Here is a 22,774-nt window from a genome sequence, read left to right as displayed (position 1 = left end):
AAGGGCAGGTCCTGGAATTGAGAAAATATGTTTTTAGTTCATTTTTAAAGTGGGAGGTATGTGAAACTGAACGTAAGTCAAGGTGAAGTCTATTCCAGGCATGGGCGACTGAGTGTTTATAGAGTAGTTTGCCTACAGACTTTGTAGGCTAGTAAATGTTAAGTAGTTGTTGATTAGAAGTGTGGAGGGTTCGGGATGGAGTGTAGATAGAGACTAAGGAGGAGAGAGATGGACGGAAGGAGGGTTTATAAAGGATAGAGTGAAGCATGTTAAATTGATAAAGTAGCAGTAGTTGGGGAAGTTCAAGCCATTGGAAATAGTTTAAAGCAATGCAGTGATGTGAGTTGTATAGGGAGTTAGTAATGAATCTGGCTATTTTATGGTATGTTTGTTGAAGTTTGTTAAGAGTGGTGGCTTGAATGTTGGTAAGTACTGAGGCGGCATATAGAAGAGTAGGGAGGAGGAGGGCTTGTCCCAGGGTAAGTCTAGCATCAGGGGTCAGGAATTTTTTGTTTCAATAAAGTAGGCCTAATTTCTGGTGTGTTCTTTTTATACATTGGTGTAGGTGTAGGTTAAACTTTAGTTCATCATCGATGATGACCCCTAGGAGTTTTGTGTGGTTATCAGGTTGGATAGTTGTATTATTAGAAGATGTAATAACAAAGGAGGTTTTATGGTGAGAATGAGAATGGGGAAGGAAAAGTAGGAGTTTAGTCTTTTTGGGATTTAGGATCAGTAGGTTGTGAGAATGCCATTGTTCAGTGGATAGTAGGGCTTGTTGGGTTAGGGAGTGTAGTTTGGAAATGTTATCAGAGATGGAGATAAGTGTGGAATCATCAGCATATTGAATGAGTGACGATTCTTTACAAGAGCTGAAAAGATCATTGGTGAAGATGTTAAACAAAAGGGGCCCTAAGATAGAGCCTTGAGGAACACCAGTAGTGATGGGAAGAAAGGAGGAAGAGGCTGAGTCATTTGACAGATTGTTCTCTGGCAGATAGGTAACTATTGAACCAAGCAAGTGAGAAGGGGGATAGTTGTAGGCTAGCATGTTTGGATAATAGTAGAGGATGAGAGACAGTATCGAAAGCTTTGGAGAGATCTAGGAAGAGACGAGAAATGAGTTTATTGTTGTCTAGGGCCTCACCAATGGTGTGTGTGAAGGAGAGGAGAGCAGTAGTGGTGCTATGGTGGGGACGAAATCCGTGCTGGGTAGGGGTAAGCAAATGGTGGCTAAGGAGGTGATTGAGAAGCTGAGAGTGGATACATTTTTCTAGTATCTTTGAAAAGGGGGACATAATGGCAATGGGTTGGTAGTTTGAAGGTTCTGTGGAGTTTCCACCTTTATGAAGAGGGATAGTAAAGAAAAATTTCCAGAGGGTACGGACAGTTGATTCAAGAATAGATCTGTTTATTAGTATAGATATAGGATAGGCAATAGAGTCAGCAGCAAGTCTGAGGAATGTAGGAGGTAATTTGTCAGTAGAAGGAGAGCATGGTTTTAGTTTGAGCAGTAGAGATTTGATATAAGTAGTGGGAGCAGGCTGAAAGGAAAACAAAGCTGTGTTAGTTAGACTAGACTAGGAGAAGTAGGTATAGAAGTACAGTTAGGACTGGTGGTTATGAGATTTTGGATGGAAGAGATAAAGTGTTTGTTTAAGAGGGTGGCAGTTTCTTGAGGGGAAGAGTTAGGGAATGGGGAGGGATTAGAGGGACTTCCAGGTTAGAGAAAGAGAGTTAACAAAAATTTCCGGGGATTGGATTTGTTATTAAGCTGGGTGGAACTGTAGTATGACTTTTTGGCATTAGTGGTACGTTTTTTACAAGGTTCCTCAGTTGTCTATATTTGAGAAGAAGTGGTGGTTGTTTAGATTTAATCCAGGCTTTCTATGTGCTGTCTCTTTGTTTCATGAGGGACTTAGTCTCTTTGGAGAGCCAGGGAGCATGATTTGATTTTACTCTGATCTTTCTAGATGGAGCTAGGGAGTCTAGAGTACTCAAGAAAATGCTCTTGAAAGTGCTGACAGCATCATTTAGGGGGAGCTGTTTAAGTATGGACCAATCTGTGTTGTAAAGAATAGAGTTGAAGTGGGAAGAATTGAAAGTGGATAATTTACGACAGTCCTTGATAAGGTGGGGTTTGGGAGTATGGTAATAGTGTCTAAGGATGGAGGTAGGCAGATTGTCACTAAGGGAATCAGGTAAGGTGGTGATATTGTAGTAGTGGCGGGGGTATTGGTAAGGATCCAGTCTATTATGGAGCTGGAAGTAGAATCTTTATCAAAGCAAGTGGGTGATGATATAAGTTGGTGGAATCCATGAAGGAAGATGCTGAGTTGGGGAGAGTCAGTAGAGAGTTTGGACCAGTCTATGTTGACATTGCCAAGTATAAGTGTCTCGTATGGTATGTTGTGGGAGAACCAGGATAGGATGTTTTCTAGAATGGGCCGGTTGTTGCCAGGAAGTAGATAGATGGAAGATATAGCAAGTTTTTTGTGTGGATTCAGATGGCAGTTAAGGATGATGAGTTCAGCTGGGAGAAAGTCAGGAATAGAGGAGGGGTATGGTGAGATGTTAAGATTGTTAGAGTAGAGGATGGCTACACCACCCCCTTTTTTTACAGGTCTGTCAGATCTGAAGATGTTATAGCCAGGTGGGAATATTTCACTGTCTGAGATATGTGGCTTAAGCCAGGTTTCTGATAGGGAAAGAATGTTTGGGGTATTGAGAGCAATCCATGAGTGCAGCTCAATAACCTTATTTGTTAGGCTTTGAATATTCAGAGAGTAAATGGTTAAGTCTTTAGCTGGAAATGATTGTTGTGACTGAGACTGATGATTGTATGAGGTGTAAGATGAGGGCAGTGTAGAGGTAGTTGTGAAGGTGGTTGTGGGGAGAGTACGAGTGGGGTGAGTTGAATTGGGGCCAGGGTTGGGATGAACATCACCAGAGCAGAGTAGTTGTTTAGAGAGAGGAGAGAGTGTAGTAAATGATAGAGTTTGTGTAGCTTTGATTTAGCTTTAGGGGAAGGTTTAATAACCTGTAAAAAGGGTGGTTTGAATAGACTTGAGGTAGAGGTAGTGAAGAGATCTGGGGAGATAGTAAAAGAAGAAGTAATTGGAGGTATGTTGTATGAGTGAGAAGTTGGGGTGCATTGGAGTGGGTCATACGGGTTGGAGTGGTAAGAGGTGGTGATAGAGAGAAAAAGAAGCAGTGTAGAAGATAAGAGTAGAAATAGCATGTTGGAGTAGAAAATGGTTGGGTTGGGAGAATAGGTGGAGTGTATGAAGTGATGTTAATAAGACTGACAGATTGGTGAGATGGAAGTGATATTAATAAGATTGACCGATTGGAAAGGTGGGAGTGGTGATTGGCAGGAAGTGGAGCTGTAGTGGATAGTAGTACAGAAAGGGGAGGGATAGTTAGGTATAAAGGTAATTGTAATGGGGTGGGTGGGAATGGGGGTAGGGTAGAGGCACAAAGTGAGACCAAGCATAGCGAGGGTGAACGGAGCGGGGCTACACCCACAAGGAAGGAATCAGAAAGCAATCAGAGAAGCTGGTGAAAAGGACAGAGATGTGAGCAGAAAAGGCAGGGAGTTCTAGGAAGAGCAGAGTTGTCTGGGCTGTGTTTAGGTCAGTAGGACTCTAAAAGTTGAGGCAGAAGTACTGACAACAGCAGGAGAGAATAGCTAAGAGGGGTGTACAGGACTGATAAAACTGTTAACCTAGATAGAGAGTAGCAGACAGGGGAAGAGGGTTTGGTAGGGGGTAGGAGCAGTTAGAATAGGAGGTATAAGTTAGAGAGGAGTAGAGTAGATTGGAGGGAGCCTGGAAGAAAAAGGGGTAGGTAGACAAGTGTAAGAGAGAAAATAGCTACAGGGTGCAGTGCAGATGAGAAGGAGCCACCACAGGAGTACGCAAGGATTAATGGTAGCAGGTATCCTTTACAGATGAGGTGTACATACTTAAATGGCATTCACTTGAGAGGGATGCATGCTGGAGGTACTTGACTGTAGGTGATGATCCAGCTAGAGTGGGCCAGAGGGCATCAGGGCTGCTTAGGTAGATTTATTTGCCTGAAAAAAGAATATAGAGTGAGTTATAAGGGGTAGAGGGGAGATGTAAAGCGGGTTTGAGTCAGTATAGTGTGAGGAGTAAAGGGGAAATGAAGTGTGTGAGTGTTTAGGGATAAAGAAACATGGTTTGAGTCAGTAGAGTGAGAGGAGTAGAGAGGAGGTGAAGTGTGTGAGTGTATTAGGGATAAAACAAACAGAAAAAAGGGAGGAGTTCACTTATTTGAGAAATGGGGGGTGAGTGTGGGTTTAAACTGAGTGCATGATAAATAGGGTGATTGGAATATGAGTGGGTGGGTAAAGGAGTAGTAGTAAAAGATACAGCAGTGTAGATAAAAAGTATCACAATACAGTGGAATAATGCAATTTTACAATATGTTGGCAAACAGGAGATGATAAAGACAGAGATGCAACATATGTAATGAACAGAATCAGCAGTTCAATTTAAAACAGAGTGGCAATCATACTAAAACAGGCTTACAGACATTAGCTATAATAAACAATTCAAATGAGCATTCAGTGCAGGTCACTCAAGCAGGGCCACAATCAACAGGTGAAGTCAGCAACAAAGCACAGTAGGTATTCATTTAGAGTAGAATGTTAAAACAGGATATCAATAAATATATAGAGAAACCTCTAAAAACAGTGGTCGCTGTCTGTGGTCTAGTTAAGGTAAGTGGCAGCAGAGGCAGGATGGCAGGATGGGACCAAGAACAGGGAGAGCGTAATATTTAAAAAAACAGTAGTTCTAGCTGAGGTAGCAAACATAATTTAAGCAGTGATTGCTAGCTGAGGTCTGGTTACAGTAGTCGCCAGCAGAGGTAGGGTAGGAGGATTAGAAACAGAACAAGGAATACTGTCTAAAGCAGAGGCCGCAAGCTACAAAAGGGTGGCCTACTGGCTGAGGAGTACTGGGATTAAGGTTAAGGACAGGAGAACTAGCATGTGGTAGAAGACACAGGGAAGGGATCACAAAGAGAGTTATAATTGTGTGTAGGAGAACAATTGCTACTGCCTACCATCAAGGTGCTGTGCTGTGTGTTTCTCTCACACTGTATCACTCAGTAGCAAATGAGCAAGGTTGTCTATGTTAACTGTGGGATAAAGACGAAGGCTATAGCTGGAATATTGGTGGGGAGAAAATATATCATATAGACATGACTTGTTACGAGTTTGATAATGCATGCATTACAAGGCTTATTTTTTTTTACAAGGTTTAGTGTTAAACAGTGCTGTGTCACTTGAAAGTCAGCATGGATAGAGCAGAGAAAATTCATATGGCTATTGTTTGCAGTACCTAAGTGCTTATTTTGCTAGTTGAGAAGAAAGCTAATTATGTGGTCATGTGCTTTGCATACAGGAGAAATATGCAGTCATTTGCTAGATGCTAATGCTATGCTTAAGATCATACAATAAAAAATGATTTTCCTACAATACAGGATATAATGTCAATGTAGAATTATGAGGAATTTGGATATAATAAAAATCTAAAATATAATCAAAATCCCAAAACAAAACAGGTGAGACGGTACATTTGTGTTCTGATTCTTCATCTGTGTTTTTTTTTTTTTGGGGGGGGGCATAACCAAAATGTGGAATAATTTAAGTATGAGATGTCACATGAAAATATAAATTTTACTAAGTGTGAAAAAGGGAAAAGATTTGGATGATATATCTGAAATACAAGATGTAGTTTTATTTTTGCTAAAAATTTATAACAACTTCCCCTTTGTAAAAGGTGTCAGATTCTTCTGCTTCCACCCTGATACCTACTGCAGATTAGATATATGGGAACATTCTGCAAATACACTACCTGTTTATTGAGAATAATCTGAAAACTCCATATGGACATTGTGGTTAATATTAAACTACAAAGTGTACAATTTAAAAAATAAATTAAAATGTGGTATATGGAAATACTTATTGCAGCTAAGGGTAAAATTGTTCACTAACATTCTTCAGAAGAATAAAAAATTAATAATCTTATTAAATCAATAGTAGTAAGAATAAAAACATAAATATATAAAGGGCGCTTTATTGTATTCCTGAAGATTTATGACTTGCTGATGGAATGTCAATTTGTTGAAAGCCATTGAAGGCTGGCACACATTGTTTGTGCAGCAATATCCATACTGCAATCAGATACCTGTATCTGTATGATTATGGCATATTTTCCAACTTGAAGTTGACATCTGTAACCAAACAGTTTAGAAGCACCATGCTAACCATTGACATTATTTTCTCCCATAGTGCTTAAGTAATAGCTTTCAATAATGTTGAATGTGAAACATTTGATCTACATAATTGCATTCTAATTGCTGGGTTTTAGAAAAGACAACACAAAATATGCAACAACAGCTCTTAACAATGCCAAAAGATTTTATTTAATAAACACTTAAACAGAAAAAAAACATGTTTTACTAAAACAGAAGTTAGAAAATATTTGCAGATCAGTAGATACACATTTCCTTAGCAACATATTGATAGATGGATTCATATCAGATGTCTTTTCTGCGGGAATGTAAGATATCCTAGCTATACCAGCATTTTTTTGGAATTTCATCAGTTCAACACTCTGATAATACAAGTGTATGTTTAACGAATGATCCATTCTTTTCAGCCACTGCCATTTCTGCATACTGCTGACTTGTGTATTTCCTCATGGATCTCATTGGCACAGTGTCAGTTCCACAGTGACTGATTCCCAGTTGACACTGCAGGCATCATTTAGTGCCAGAAAGACTCTAGGTGAGTAAATAACACAAGTAAGCAGTATGTTATATGGGATCATTTTGTAAGTACACCCCATGTTCTTAAGTCTATTTGCAGATATTGTGATGTATGTCCTTGGCATCAGCAGCTTGAAAATTCACAAACAATTCCCACACCTTTAACCCAGTAATGTGTTCCAACTTAAATTATATTGCCCTTTTAACTTCCTGGATTCCCCTCTGCATTTGTTACATCAGGTAATTATTATTTTTTTACTCTTACACCTAGGTCACAGAAAGATACACAAAAACAATCAGAAGAAAAAACATGTTGCTGTTTAGATTCTAATTAACTTACTTCTTTTCATCTAATTTATATTCCTTTCAAAGTATAATAAAAAGTAGTGGCATATACCTTGTTGACATTAGTTGACCTCCTTTTACTTTTTGTTGTTAGAAAAATGAAAGTGTTTTTTTTTTTTTTTTTTTTTATCATTTCATACCTTGTTTTCATGAAAGATACCTATCACTTTGTTGTGTCCTATAGTATTTTTTTTCCAGTCACACCAGCTTCTGGACACTAAAGCTTTAATGTAGGTATATGTGCGGAAAGGACAAAAAAACTGTATATGAAGCAACCAGAGTTTTACGGCAATCTTGCTTTATATGAATACTTAATGCTGGTGACACCAGTGACTCATTTTTACTATCTTGTTCTGCTGATCAGCAAAACTACCTCTGCCTATCACTATAGGTTTGAAAGGATGCAATTCTGCAGCTGAAATCTTTCTGATACATATATCTTCAAAGCATAAAACAGGCCCTGTTGCACAGCTAATGAAGTGTAAACAGACACTAGCAGTACTTCTGATATTATCAAATCTAATATTAATATCCCTGCTTTTGTAGTAATGGCATACAGCAACTGGAACAGGGCATTTGCTGTAATTTTTCATCTGCTGCAATGTAGTTAGATCATTTTATAAAGAAAAAAGGAATAAAATAAAGGACACAGACAGATTTGCACTTCTTTTGCACTAGAAAGTAAGAATTACACAGAATTACTGTTCATTAAGAATTAAGGAATCCAGGAAACAGTATTTGAAAAAGAAAATGGAAAATCTGGAGAGGTATAGTTCCGATAAATTCTATAAGGAGATAGGAATAATGGGTAAAAAAACACTGACAATGTAGAGGAATTTTCTTGGAATTAGATAGCTAAATTATCTTTTTGTATATTGTGATTTTGACAAGATTTACATTGTGGAAAGGAAAGGAAGACAATAATAAAGGGTATAGAAAGGTGAAAGCTAATGATATGAATTTGCAAAACTGAAGGGATGCTGTGAATCTGACATGACACCAAGTAAGACAGCATGAAGTAAATCAGTGGGTTTAGACATCGTACATACTTAACTGCTAAAGTCTGGAGAGTCCTGTATAGCAGTTCGCTCAGCAGATATGATAAATTAGCCCAGAGATCATGCATTTTTTCTGACAGACTGGAAAAAAAAACAAAACTAAAGAATGCATTCTTCTGATGTACTAAATGAAACTATAACCATATTTTTAAAAGAGATACCTAATCACACGTTTATCTCTTTTTCTTTCCCACTTCTTACTTTTATACAGTTGAAGGCCTTCTACACAAGAGTACAGGAAGATTTAAAGGGAAATCTGTCCTGAGAGCAAATTTTACATCATACCTGAGAATCTTTTCTATGAAGAATCATTGACAAATCCTAATGACTTCAATGATAAAGGCTTCAGAATGCTTTTTAAATATCGGTCTTATTCAATTAAATTATAAAATAAAATAATTGTTAATTTGCAATTAACATGCATTTTATGATTTTTTTTCACTATTCCAGTCTAACTCATCAAGCATGTATCTCACTCCTATGACTCACTCATTGTCTCACTAGTAACTGTAGCCATATTGCCAGGATCAGCAGAAGTTGGGCTGAGTTAAGCTATGATTTTCTCAGGCAGTTTAAATTCTTTGCTATGCCATACCCTCTGTCACCCCAATACACAATGTACAATGATTTCAATTAAGGCAGAAGACAATCTACTAGTATGTATCCCCACTGCAGCAGATTTGAATCCCCCAGTCTCAACTGAAAGTTATAGACCTTTCCTGAAAACCCTTCACTTTCAAATTGCTTATTCTTCCTTACCCTACCCACCAGCCAGCCCTTTGGGGACTGAGTGTACAAATCTTATACAGAATACCAGAGCATTGGTCAGGGCTATATCAGCTATTACCATGAATTACCATGAATGTTCTTGAAGAGAAGGAATTGTAAATGTGCCTGGCATTATTTGATGAATATAATCCTCGGTGTGTTTGTCATGAAATAATTTCTACAAGGGGAACAAATCATAAATCTGAATGAAAAGCAGAGCCTGTTTTGAGCTATGATTTCTAATCTGACTTTTATAGCAGACTGTGTTAGGTTTACACTGACATGAAGGGGAAAAAACACAGAGTGGGAAGTGTTGTGCAATACTTATCAATTTAGCAACAGTCTTTGAAAATACTAACTACGCTATAATGTTATTAAACGTGGGGTATTTGTGTTTCTAGAACCAGTGAAATGTTCTGAATGAGAAGCTATTTATGACATGCAAAGCAATGTAGAGTTACAAAAGATCTGAAGCATGACACAGGAAGGGTGCAGTGTGGTATTGCTTTGCACATATGTATCAGGAAGACTCTCAGCTGTTACCCCTTTTAGGCAGTATTGTAGCTTCCTGATGTATTTCCTCCAATTCATTGATTATATTGTCTTAGGACTTGGACAGTGCTAGTTCCACACAATTTCTACACCATTAACTGTCCTGTTAGCATTTTAAGCTTTATACAAATAATGTGACCTTAACAAAGTATGTTAGCTTAATTACCAACTAGATGTGACTGCAGAAACATCTCTCAGCTTACAAAATAACTTACAAGACAGCTTTGTGATATACTACAGTATTGTGAAACTGATGTTATAGGGTTGCTACCTTTTCAAATGCCCAAAGTGGGACATTTTTTGTAGAAATGTCAGATTTTGCAGGGCAAAACATACCCACGGCCAGTACAAAGGACAGAACTTCACTTTTTTGCCTAAATAAAAGATTATTCTTGTAGCATTTTAGTTGTTTATTCTGTTTCTTATAACATTTCAGTGTTTCAGATACAAAATAGCTGTTTTATGCAACTATTAAAGAAAATGCAGAAAATATTTTTGTCCTAAAATCTCAGGACATATGTCATTTTTTTCAATTATTTTTGCAGACCACAACTGCCCAAAAGAGGGACTGTCCCTCGCAAAGTGGGACAGGTGGTAACCCTATGATGTTATCATTCTGGTGTGAAAATGGCCAAACATAAAACCGATCCAGTGTTCTCAGTGTTCTCTGACAATTTTAACTATACTTGAATGTTAGTTGAGGTCCAGAATGGACCATTTTTAGACAAAACTATTTGGGCATGACATTTGAACTATGCATTACACAGGGCAAACATATGTCTGATATCATTGCAGGTTGAAGGATGAATAAATACAAAAAATATAAAAACCTTATTGAATGCTCGCACACCGCTTTTGCAGTTTTATGGAACTCTACTGTACACTTCTGCCAAAATATAGACAGTAAAGAAAGTGGATGTTTCCTATAACAGCAGTACCTTCAACTTTTAATGCTCCATTATTTATGCATCATTATGAACTGTGTATAAAGCATGTGATCTTGTTTATCCTCCAATTATTCAAATTATTTCTTTCAAGTTTGAGAAGGATATGTTTCTGATGAAAGAGCGAATAATATCTCAGCATACCAGAGTGCTTTCTGATATTATAAATCAATCAAATATGAAGGCACAATCTGTTGGAATGTACTGCTGAACGGAATTACACAATATGTTAATTTGAGGATGGCAAGGTGACTAGTTTACTACTGGTTTGGAAGAAAAGTACCAATATATAATGACTGTACTATATATTTATGTATAGACTAAAGTTAAATGACTTTGTTAGCCACCTAGTTTCTTTGGTTTCCTAGAGCAATGTTTCTTACTTGGTAAATAAAGGCTTATGGGTTATGTATGGTGGTTAGAGCTTATGTTGCTTAAAATCTATAACTTTTTTTGAGTATTGGATTTGTTCAGCAGAAGTCCTCATTCAAGTGCTACTAAAATGATCTTGGCAAAAATGATTTATTATCAGTGCTTCCTACTTCACACCTCTCAACATCATTTAAAATAATGTGTTTGTGTAACATAGTCACTGCTTTTAATAAAAGACTGACATCCAAAGTCGTAACCAATGGACAGTTATGTCACCTTTAGTCCAGCAACCAGAACATGTAGGAATAGTATTTTTCTGTGGCCCATTATTATGGATTATCTTGCATGTTCTGTATGTCTGTTGCACTGCATTTGTAAATTTTGGTTCCCACTGCTCCAAGTTTATGCGCTGTACTGTGTGGCTAGTGTTGTTGTATTAACTATATTTCCTCAGAGATGACCTTACCACAAGGAATAAGATTTAAGATCCTTTGCTTATGACTTTGGACTTATACCAAGGAGTAGGAGCACCCTAAATGTAATGAAAATCTGAGCTAGGTATATAATTTTGAGGAGACATGCAGAGCACTAGAATATATTTTAATGTTTCTCCACTATTCCAACCACTGTCCCCATGGACTCAAGCATCGCTTACAGGCAACTAATTATAATCCAGGATGTTGCTTTCTGCTCCTTTTCTAAATGGTCTTGGACATCACCGTTTCCTGAGGATAGACCACTCATTTCCTTGAGAGTGGGATCTTTTTAGTTGTTACTTGGTTAAGACAAAGAAGAAAGTTCAAGATCAGTGTACCAGGGAGGATGAGTCCTCTTTGTTGCAGGGTTTTTATTATTGTTTTGTAATTCAGTGGTGTGACATATAATGATATCAATGGGTTTTATGATGCCCACCACCCAATATCGCATTCTTTAAATACTGACTTTCCTTGCCCCCCTCCCATAGTCACCACCAGGAAAAGAAGAGCAGACATAGATGACATACATCCTCCTCTCAAAACCATAACTTCAAACCTTTGATCTCTTAATCCCCACTTCCATACACCCAGCAATCAGCAGCCTTAGCTCATTTCACCCACAGCATAAGTAATACCATTCCTCTGGGCCAAAGATCAACCAGCAATGCCAGATGTGCGTGTTCTGAAAATGGTGAGGGCAGCCAGAGTGTGAAATCAGTCCCTAGTTTTCAGGCATGGTAATTATTTTCTATGTCTGAGCACATACTTATACAAAAAAGAAGTAGGTAACTACAGAATGCATCTAACGATACAAAATGTGTACAATCATTTTGTTTCTTGGCATCCAGCCACCCCTGCAAAAATATAAACACACATCAGGAACTGCTTAGCTCAGCTACAGAAGAAATAATAAAAATGAAAGTGAATATGTTAGACTGGCAGACCATACTGCAAGCATTAATATAACCATTGTTTTATGTCTTACTGGCAGCTTTGTGGGCCCTGAATGCACAGGCAGATGCTGAAGCAGCTCAGAAAATAAAAGACAGTGGATATGAGAGTGAGAGAAGAAATGGAAAGGAGTGCATAAAGACAACGTTGCGTGGTCGTCAACTACAACGTAAAAATAGTCAGGATTGGCTATTCTCTTCTACTCTCCTAGGGGATATAGATCACGGACAGCAGCCAGTTCATGTCTGATGTGATTGCGGTATCAAGTTACAACGGTTACTGTGTGGCCCTCTGAAATACTCGTTGTTGTTGTGCAGTGTGCCTCGGGCCATCTTTCTTTGCTGATCGTTGATAATAGAGGTGCGGATTGCTAGAACCTCCATGACTATGTCCATTTTGAGAATGATGATGATCATGTTGATGATATTCTTCAGTTCCATCATTCATTGATGCATCGTCTGTTGTTTTTTTGCTCTGCAGTAAAAAGATTGACATAATTCTGATGACTAAACTGATGGCATATATCACAATGACAGTACTGCTGAAATTCCTTGCTGTGAGAGCATGCAACCTGAAGCACATTTTACCTCTTTCAAAATAGCAGTACTGAGGAAAAAATAAAAGCTAGGCTAGGCAAGAAAATTCCAGAAACCCATCAGGCAACACTATCTTTACATGAGATTAGTGCAGTCAATATCAGAATGTTGCACAACTGGGGTATTATTGATAGTTGTGACTTAAGTGTCATAATTGTTACCTACTTTTTCCGCCCATGCTGACATATATATCCCAGGGTTCTGTGTCTTACTTATGTGTGTAATAAAAATTAGTACAATGGAAAATTGCCAACAGTTTTGTCACTTTTCCAGATGCAGTTTAAAACTGAGGAAAGTAGAACATTTATAAAATGTATAGTTCTACACCAACACACAGAATATTGACATGAAAATGTGAAAACTACAAATACCAACACATTTTGTGCATCCTCTGTGTATGATTACCAGGAGCGGAGAAAACCATCTACAACTGTTTGCTCTCCTGCACCCCAATCCCCTTCTAATTATATACACTAACTCCAGGATTGCACAGTCGCCAGGGAAATCAAAACTCCCCTACCCAGGAATTTTCAATCTTGCAAACTTGTTGACAATCTGTGTGCATCAATTAAGTGGTGTCTGCCTAATATATATATATATATATATATATATATATATATGGGTCTACCTGAAAACATTGAAAGCCCACAATATCAAATCCCACATCTTCAAGATGAAATCAGGGAAATACTCACTTCAGTGAATGACCGGATCGGCAAAGCTATTACCAGGCTAAGTAAACTGTTGGCCAGCAAGGTGAACTTTGCCCTTTTCCCAACTTTAGTGCAATCTTGGAGTTGAACGGAAAAATACCTTTCTCGGCGTTTGAAATATACAAACAGAACCAAAAGAGAAACACTGGTCCCCTGTGTCTAGACATGCTGGTGGATACAAGGCAAGGAAGCGAAAAGTAAAAAAAGCTAATTTTTATTGTCCAAGGTTAAGTGCTTTCACTCGCTCAAATTGCGAGCTTCATCAGAACTCCATACAAGTCCATTAACACAAGTCAGATTTAAATAACTTCTTTGGAGCCAGAATTGCAAGATTTAAAGTGGAATACACAATATACAACTTCCTATATATAAATTGCTAACTTAAAACGTGCAGTCTGACTAATAAATACATAATCTTTTGCCTTAAAAATGTCATACAAAATCACAACAATTCATAAAATTCAAATAAGTAAAATCATAAAAATAATATAAATAACTTAATTTCATACACATAAATAATTATTGGCTTGTAACTGTCTGTCAAAGGATGTATGTGTTATGTGTAATTAAAAGCAATACTTTTATATCTTATAGCATTGATTTAATGCTTATAAAGTCATTTAATCCTGGTGCATTTGAGGCGTCAGTGAATAATTGCCACCAGGTTTCTTTATAGGACAATAGTCCTTTGAAATCTCCCCCTGTAAGATCCATAGTAATGCTGTCAATGATACCAAATTTAAAATTATGCCCATCTCCGTATTTTTTAATATGTCTGTAAAGTGCATTGTTGACATCTTTAGTTCTAATGCTGTATAAATGTGCATATATGCGCTTATTAAATTTTTGTTCTGTTTTCCCAATATAGAATCCAGAACACGCTGCACATTTGGCCAGATATATCCCCCATCTTGTATTACAGTTACCTTGTTTAAACTTAATATTAGTCTTGTTTAAATTGTCTAATGTTATATTTCCTTCCTCCAATATGACTTAACATTGTTTACATCTACCGCACTTCGTGGAGTTAGTATATTTAGTTAGGGGTGTGTGGAGCTGTAGCCCCCCACCTGGGTGGGTTGGAGACGGTGCAGTTTCATTTTCATGACTTTTGGTATGAGTGGTTACTTACCCTGGGAATATATTCGACTATCTGGTCATTCATTGAAGTGTGTATTCAATGATGTGGGATTTGATATTGTGGGCTTTCAATGTTATGAAGTAGACCCATATGTCTGTGTGTGTGTGTGTGTGTGTGTGTGTGTGTGTGTGTGTGTGTGTGTGTGTGTGTGTGTGTGTGTGTGTGTGACCAGATAGTCGAATATATTCCCAGGGTAAGTAACCACTCATACCAAAAGTCATGAAAATGAAACTGCACCGTCTCCAACCCACCCAGGTGGGGGGCTACAGCTCCACACACCCCTAACTAAATATACTAACTCCACGAAGTGCGGTAGATGTAAACAATGTTAAGTCATATTGGAGGAAGGAAATATAACATTATATAACATATAACACACATGCACATGCACATATAGTAATAACATACTAAATGCAGTACTAAACTTTAAACTTTAATTCAGTGAGTGTTTTCTGTGAATAATCATGTATTATTAAGGTATCACACAATTAACTGAAGTTAAACTCTTTCAAGCCTTGTAAGTCATAGATGGTCTCAAAGCAGTGATACCCCTGAGGCCACAAAACATAAAACAAGATCACACAGTAAAAGCAATCAGTAAAAACTAAAAGAAAAACTCAGCTAGGAATCACACAGTGGAAAATCTAGCTTGTCTGGGTTTTTCTTTTAGTTTGTACTGATTTCTTTTTTCTGTGTGACCTTGTCACTCACTGTTTTAGTTCGTTAGTTGGGATATTTTGCTGATAGCCTAATGGTTATGGACATCAGCTGGGTATAACAACCCTGTGTTTCCTAATGTTAACCAAACAGTCCACTTATGCTGTGCTGATGATGCCATAAGAAGGCTGAAACATGCATGTCCCCTGCTAGTGGGGTTTGGCTTTATTGGCCTGAATTTGTCCATAATAGACTTAAAAAGGAAAAAAAAAGTCATGGACATTCAGAACTGCCATATAGCTGAAACACCTGATGTCCTTAAGGGGTCATTTGCATATATCCCATGTTACCTCTAATACTAGGGATTTTAAAGAATCACACAGCGGAAAATCTAGCTTGGTTGGGTTTTCTTTTACTTTTTACTGAAAGTTCCCAAAACGTGGAAAAACAATTGCTCTATGCACTGCCTGATGCTGGCAAGCCCTCACATCCCCATTACTGTTCAATACGAATTAAAGAATCCAACAAAATGTATTTTAAAAAGCAAATGGAACACATGGAGAGATACAGTTCAGGTAAGTTCTATAATGTGACAAACAGAATAGTGGGTGAAAAGCAGACACTTTAGTGAATGTTCTTTGATGCAGATGGCCAAATAATTTTATTGGATATTATGGCTTTGATAAGCCTTAGTGAATACGTTTGCATCAAAGAAAAGAAAGGAAGGAAACAGTAAAGCGTGCAGAAATCATGTCGACATTAATAATGTGAATTTGCAAAATTGAATGGAAGTATTGCATGTGACACTGATAACAAGTAAGGTAGTCTTGGGTAAATTGCTAAATATGTGTGCAAAACAATGGGCTTAGATATCATACATAGTTAACTGTTCATTATTCTGATGAACCAAAGGAAAATAAACATTATACCCATGTTCAATAAGGTGACCTAATTAAAAATGTTTTTCTTGACTTTGTCACATTTCATTTAGATAGTTGAGTGCCTTGTACAAAGGAATATTTTAAGAAATTTAGGGGTATCTATCCTAGGACATACTTCCCAGTATAGCTGCCAATATTTTCACTTAAGAATCATGCACAAATCCTAAAAACGTCACAGACAAAGGCCTCAGAAAACTTTTTAGACATTCATTTTATTTGCTTAAATTATAGAAGAGGATAATTTGTAATTAATATGCATTTTTGGCTATTTCCATCCAGGCCACCAAGTCCCTAGCTCACTCTTCTGACTCATCCGTACCCAAAACTGGCGACAGTAGCCATATTGTCAATGACAACAAAAGATGGGCTAAGGTGAGTTGCAATTTAAGCAGTTTGGATTCTTTGTGTGCCATACATTCAGCTATCCACTCACCTGATATGCAAGGACTATACTGTGACCAAGGTCACAAATGATTGCCAGAGTGCATCCACACTGCAGCAGTGTTGGAGACCCCAGTCTCCAATGCGGGCTGTACTCTTTGCTAGAATCATCACTCTCCTGAGATGACAGCCAGCAAAACTTCCACTCCTTTCTATCCTCCCCCTGCCATTTCCCTTGGGAAATGGTTCCTCTAATCTTACACAGCTGTTGGAGTCTCAGTCCAGGTTCCATCATTCTGTGCAACAGAGCTAGCTATTAATGTGAACTGTATTAAAGAGAATTAATTCTGACTGAACCTGACATTATTCGATGCATATGATTCTCACAGTTTTGTCACAAAATAACATCTTTTAAAGAGGAAAAAGTAGAAATCTGGGGGAAAATTATGGTATGTGTTATGCAGTGATTTCCAATCTGTTTTTTATGCCCAGACTGTGTAAAGTTTTTCATTGCTATGAAGAGGGAAAATGTCAGTGGGAAGTGGTGTACAGAATTTATCAATTAAACCTCTTTGTTAATACCAATTACATTCCACTCTTAACAGAAGTGGGGTATTTGTATTTTTAATAGTACCTACATACCTCTCAACTTTTATGCTCAAGAATTCTAGATAAAGCCAAAGGCAATTGGCTACAAAGTTACAAAATCAATGACATTTTTTTAAATATTATTTTAATTCACCTAAAAAAAAAATAATAGAACGACAGGTTTTTCATCAACATGCATCATCTGAATAATAATACTAATGAAATTCTAATGACTGGCATTATTGATTAGCTATAATAATCAGTGATTAATAAAATGAATAGTTTTTTGAGAGAAAAGAGAGGTAAAATCAGGGCTGTTCTGCAAAATTAGGGATAGTTAAGAGGTATGAGAACCAATGAAATATTCTGAGTTTGGAACTGTTTAAGATATACACAGAAATTTCTAGTAGTTATAACGAGTCTGCGGTCTGACAGCAGAACAGAGTAATGTGATATGGTTTTGCAAATTTGTAGCATGGAAACACAGCTGTTGCCCTTTAATGCAGAGTACTGCAGATCCCCACATAATTAATTATAGTATCCCTTGGGCTTGTGTAATGCTAGTTCTACATGCTTTCATAACTCTTAACTGGACCTGCTATTGTTTAGGCTTTATAAAAGTGATTTAACCCTAACAAAGTATGTTGACTTAATTCCCAACTGTAGATATGGCTGCTTAAATATCTATCACTTTACAAAATAACTTACAATATAGCTTTAAGCAGTACTGCAGCATTTTAAAAGGGATGTTATGATTCTGAGTTAAAAATAAGCAAACATAAAATCAGTTAAGTAATGTTCTCCGGAAACTGTTTTATACCATCCCACTTACTCAGCACACACTGCAAATTTCAAAGTATTAATCCTTTTTCTTCATTTTACTTTTAAAATCTGTGACATCTGGGACTATGCTAGGAATCACACGTGAGCCTAGAAACTGCTTCTCAAGAATCAGTTTAGGATTGTTGCTTCAGATTTGCTGCTAGTGATAGAGGGAAGAGAATGACCTTAATTCAGAGCATTCCTAGAGATTACCAATCACTGGAAAACCTGAAAATTACTTCTTAGTAGTCTGTTTGGGATTAATGCTACTGATTTGCTCTTGGCAAGAAAAGGAACAGAGGGACACTGGTTCCTGTTGGTCTCTGATAGGGCAGTGTGTGTGGGACTTCACTGAGTGGTCTGGTTTTATTAAAATCCTCTTCAGTGCATTTGCCCAGTTTGGCTTTCTTTTGCATCCAACTGCTGTAGGTTCTATCTGAGGTATCTATTAAGAGAAGACAGTAGCAAGTGTACTGAACCCATAAATATCTGTGTTAATACTACTACACAAGAAATAGCTTGGGATTAGTGTTACTCATTTGCTTCCAGTAAGAAAAGGAGCAATGTATAATCTCAGATAGTCTTAACTGTAGTCTATACTCTTAAAGCACTCAAGCTAGCCAGATGTAAATGCCTCTTATACCACTCTCTTGTAGATCACGTAATAAGGATCTGTAACTATAGATATATACTTTTATACTGTCTCTGCAGACAGTTTGGTGGATATGGACATCCTGAGGCAATGTAGCAATTGTCTCTTGTTTACTGGCAAATATCTAATTCTTAAACAAATTAGTACAGCATATGAGGGATGTAGTAATACAATGTCACTGGAGTGAAAACTCACAAGCATTGATAATACCAAACAGGTTGTCAGAGATAAACATATACTATACCCACCACACATAGTATGAAACAGACACATAGACCTGGATATATTGTGTTCTTAAATGTAATCCACCTAAATCCCAAAGGTCATCCAAGCAGTGCATTTACAATTAAGTATCCTCATCAAGCTCAAAAATACACTACTAAAATAACATCCACACCAACGCATACAGTCACATCTCATGGTATCTCATCTTCTAAGCCCACAAGGCAAATCACCATGCAATCCAATATTTTAGTTATAGGAGACTCCATTGTGAGACACAGAAATGTTCCACAAGCCAGGCTGTATAAGGACAGAGTCACAGTAAATTGCCTATCAAGGTCCAGGATTCACCAGATCATGCGCTGAATTGTTGAAACATAAGTACCAATATGATTTAGTCATAGTCCATGTGGATGCAAATGACCTGAGACATACCTCTCTGGACTATATGAAGACAGGCCTAATGGAGCTGTCAGACTATGTGTTCCAGGCTGATATGAGCTTAGCATTAAGCAGCATTCTACCCTTTCCAAAGATGATGCCATAATATAAACAAGAGATAACTGACTTTAATAATTGGCTTACTTTTGGGTGTCATTCGAAGGGGGATACAATACTTGTTATCCTGGAGTATATGGTTGACAGACAATGTTGCTTTGCTAGGGATGGCCTACACCTCTCCCCTCTAGGCCTTTGAATATTAGCTAAAACCTTGTCCACCTCCAAAGAAAATGTAAAGGTGTTGCTGCTCAGTGCCAGGAGTCTAAACAAGAAAATCCACTCCCTGCAAGTTCTCCACACCTTGAAGAATTCAGATGTCTGTACAGCTACCTAGACATGGTTTAAAGCCACAGAGAACACCCCAGCATTGCAGAGCTATAATGATTTCCACACATTTAGACCAGCTACTGCACAGGAAGGGACAAAAAGTGGAGGCGTCTCAATTTACACAAAAAAACAAACACAATTCAAGGCTGATCAAACAGTATGATCTGCTCCAGATTACAATAGACAAAGTCTCATAGCATATTCTTATAAGATATAGATCGTCCCATGGCCCATGAGAATCATAACACATACTTAAACATACTGGAGACACGCCCCATTCATCCCAACACAACATTCATAGGTTACTTTAAATACCCCCATTATAAATTATTATATTGGGAATCATATATAACCCCAATAGATTCCTGGACTTTGTAAATGCAAACAACCTGGACCAGCTTACACTCACTATGGGTAGTAACATCCTTAACCTGGTCCTCACAGAAATGGGACAATGTTATACCCCCTCACCCCAGTGTAATGTCATCACTGGTCAGGTCAGACTACAAAGCTGTCTCCTCTGAAACAAAAATAAAACCCAGGATACCAGCTAACCCTGGGACATTTAGGAATTATTTGATGGCAAACTTCCTGCTGTTAAGTGACATGCTGGCAAACTTTCAAGCCCCCTCCCTCAAACCCTGAGAACACTGCTGCCTCTCTGGAATTGTTCACGGAAACCCTGTACAATCGCATTAACGGCTGCAAAGACAGCTGTAGCTACATGGAATAAGCACAGGAGAAACTCAAAAAACAAGCCACCCTTTCAGAATCCCAACATCAAGAGGTTGTATTACAAAAGGAAGAAAATCAAGGCAAAAATTAGGAAGTGCAATCCTCAGTAAGGTAAAAACTCCCTAGTCAATCTAAATAAGTAACACAGACTGATAACTGAGTCTACGAAAACAAGATTCGAGGTAAAAATAGCTTCTCTGGCCAAGGACAATTGCAAAACATTCTTCAGTTTTGTATGCAACTTCAAAGGTGATAAACAGCATGTGCTGATCTAACTATAAATGGAATCACCTATATTGAGCCAGATGATATAGCAAATCTACTGGTTGACAAATGTAGCTCCAACTTTATCCATCTCTTCTCCTCAGCCACCCCTCAGGAAATACCCTAAGTCGTAACTCCCCCCAACTACTACCAGGGAACACGCCCTCAATGCACTGTCTAAGGCCAAGAACACTGCATCAATGGGCCCCAGTAATATTTCAGGACACCTCCTTAAGAGCATGAAGCATAACCTATTAGGGCTACTAGAATCACTATTTAGCCACAGCCTTCAGATAGGCTTCATGACAAGTGGATGATGGACTGCAACTATCATCCCTCTGCACAGTGATGGGCCATCTATGTATGGACCCAGGTAACTACAGACCCATGTCTGACTAGTCCCATATGCAAAGTTATGGAAGGAATTATCATGGGAATGATAAACAATGACAAAGAAAATCTTCAGATACTGGATCCAAACCAGTCGGAATTTGTCAAGGGCATGTCATACCTATGTGCCCTCATGGACTTTTCCAAGAAGGTCAGCAAAGCAATGGATGAAAAACAAATTTGCATACTGCCTACCTTGACCCGGCCAAAGCATTTTGACACAATACCCCACTGACACATTGTAGACAAACTCATGAAATTAGATATAAACCCCTATGTAACCCACTGGATAGCCATCTGGCTCACAGGTAGGAACCAAGAAGTTAGAATAGGGTGTCTATCTCCACAAAGAGGCCAACCACTAGTGGGGTCCCTCCAGGTTTGGTGCTGGAGCCACTACTTTTTGGCATCTATTTGTCTGAATTTGAGGCCAACATCAAGGGCCTCTGGCTGACCAAGTTTACAGATGATCACAAACTAGATACAGTGATAGAATCCCCCAGTGGCACACATACCCCCCAAGAGAGCATCACACAGCCTAATAAGTGGTGCCAGAGTCACAGTCAAAAACCCAGTGCCAAGAAATGCATAGTAGGATTCTTTGGGAAGATGGCTACCCTGGAAAATACCCCATTGATAATACACCCATAAGAGCAAACCTAGGTGTCAGGGATTTGGGAATACACGCAGACCGTAAACTGGCCTTTGACCATCATGTGTCTGCCATAGAAAGGTAATCATTCTATATTGTACGATATATAAGCAAAAGTATGACATCTAGGTCCAACACACCCTTTTGTTTGTAACTGACTAGGCATTTGCAATAACTGGAGCATCCATAGAGGTTCATCACAAATAGAATACATAGCTTAAACAACATGTCCTACCTGTACTAATTCAAAGCCTTATCCCTGTACTCAGTCTTCTACAGATTGCTGACAGGCAATTTATGCCTGGCCTACTAAGCATCCACAGATCCCACTCTGATGGACATGTTGCACATCTGCAAAACATATACAAATAGACAGACGTGCATCTCAGAGACAACTCCTTCTCTGGAACAGGCTTCCCATCCATGTGAAAAGAGTTCTTCCTTAACCCAATTCAAGTGTAACTTGGACCAGTGAATGGAGAATTGGAAATTTACCTCTGGTCTGACACCTATGTCGACAGTAGACAGAGGCAGCCTATAAATGCTTGACCACCTATGCCCAGGCTTACATATACCCCTTAAAATAACCCTAGGGTATCAAAACTTGTAAGATACATTTGGGAAGCATGGCTAGGTTTAAGATATGAGGTCATTAGCCTAGTAATCTCTTATGAACCTCTGAATTCTAAATATATTTGTAAATTAAGAGGTTCTGTAATAGGCCAGAAGTACAAATTCATTTAAGACTATAACTATTTTAGCATGACAGCTGACTTGTGCATGACACAGGCTGAACATACCTCTGATGTCAAAGCAGTTGATATTAAAATGAAAAATATGGATTATTATGAGTTCAAGGATAAGCAGATATGAAAAATGTAAAAATGTGTTGAATGCTTACATACTGCTTTCTCATTATTAT

General features: G+C 38.0%; 1 protein-coding gene across 1 annotated transcript in view; it reads right to left on the bottom strand.

Annotated features, from left to right (window-relative positions):
• Nucleotides 1-12,059: 12,059 nt before the first annotated feature.
• LOC122813527 (selenoprotein Pb-like) overlaps nucleotides 12,060-22,774 on the bottom strand; it is a 123,187-nt gene continuing 112,472 nt past the window's right edge. The window contains exon 6 of the mRNA XM_044085894.1: nucleotides 12,060-12,744. Within this exon, the coding sequence (XP_043941829.1) occupies nucleotides 12,547-12,744 (198 nt within the window). The 3' untranslated portion in view covers nucleotides 12,060-12,546. The remainder of the gene's footprint in view (nucleotides 12,745-22,774) is intronic.

Source organism: Protopterus annectens, chromosome 10.part0 (genome assembly GCF_019279795.1).
Source record: "Protopterus annectens isolate FY-2018-M chromosome 10.part0, PAN1.0, whole genome shotgun sequence".
Taxonomy (NCBI): domain Eukaryota; kingdom Metazoa; phylum Chordata; order Ceratodontiformes; family Protopteridae; genus Protopterus; species Protopterus annectens.
This window is presented reverse-complemented; position numbering and strand designations above follow the sequence as displayed.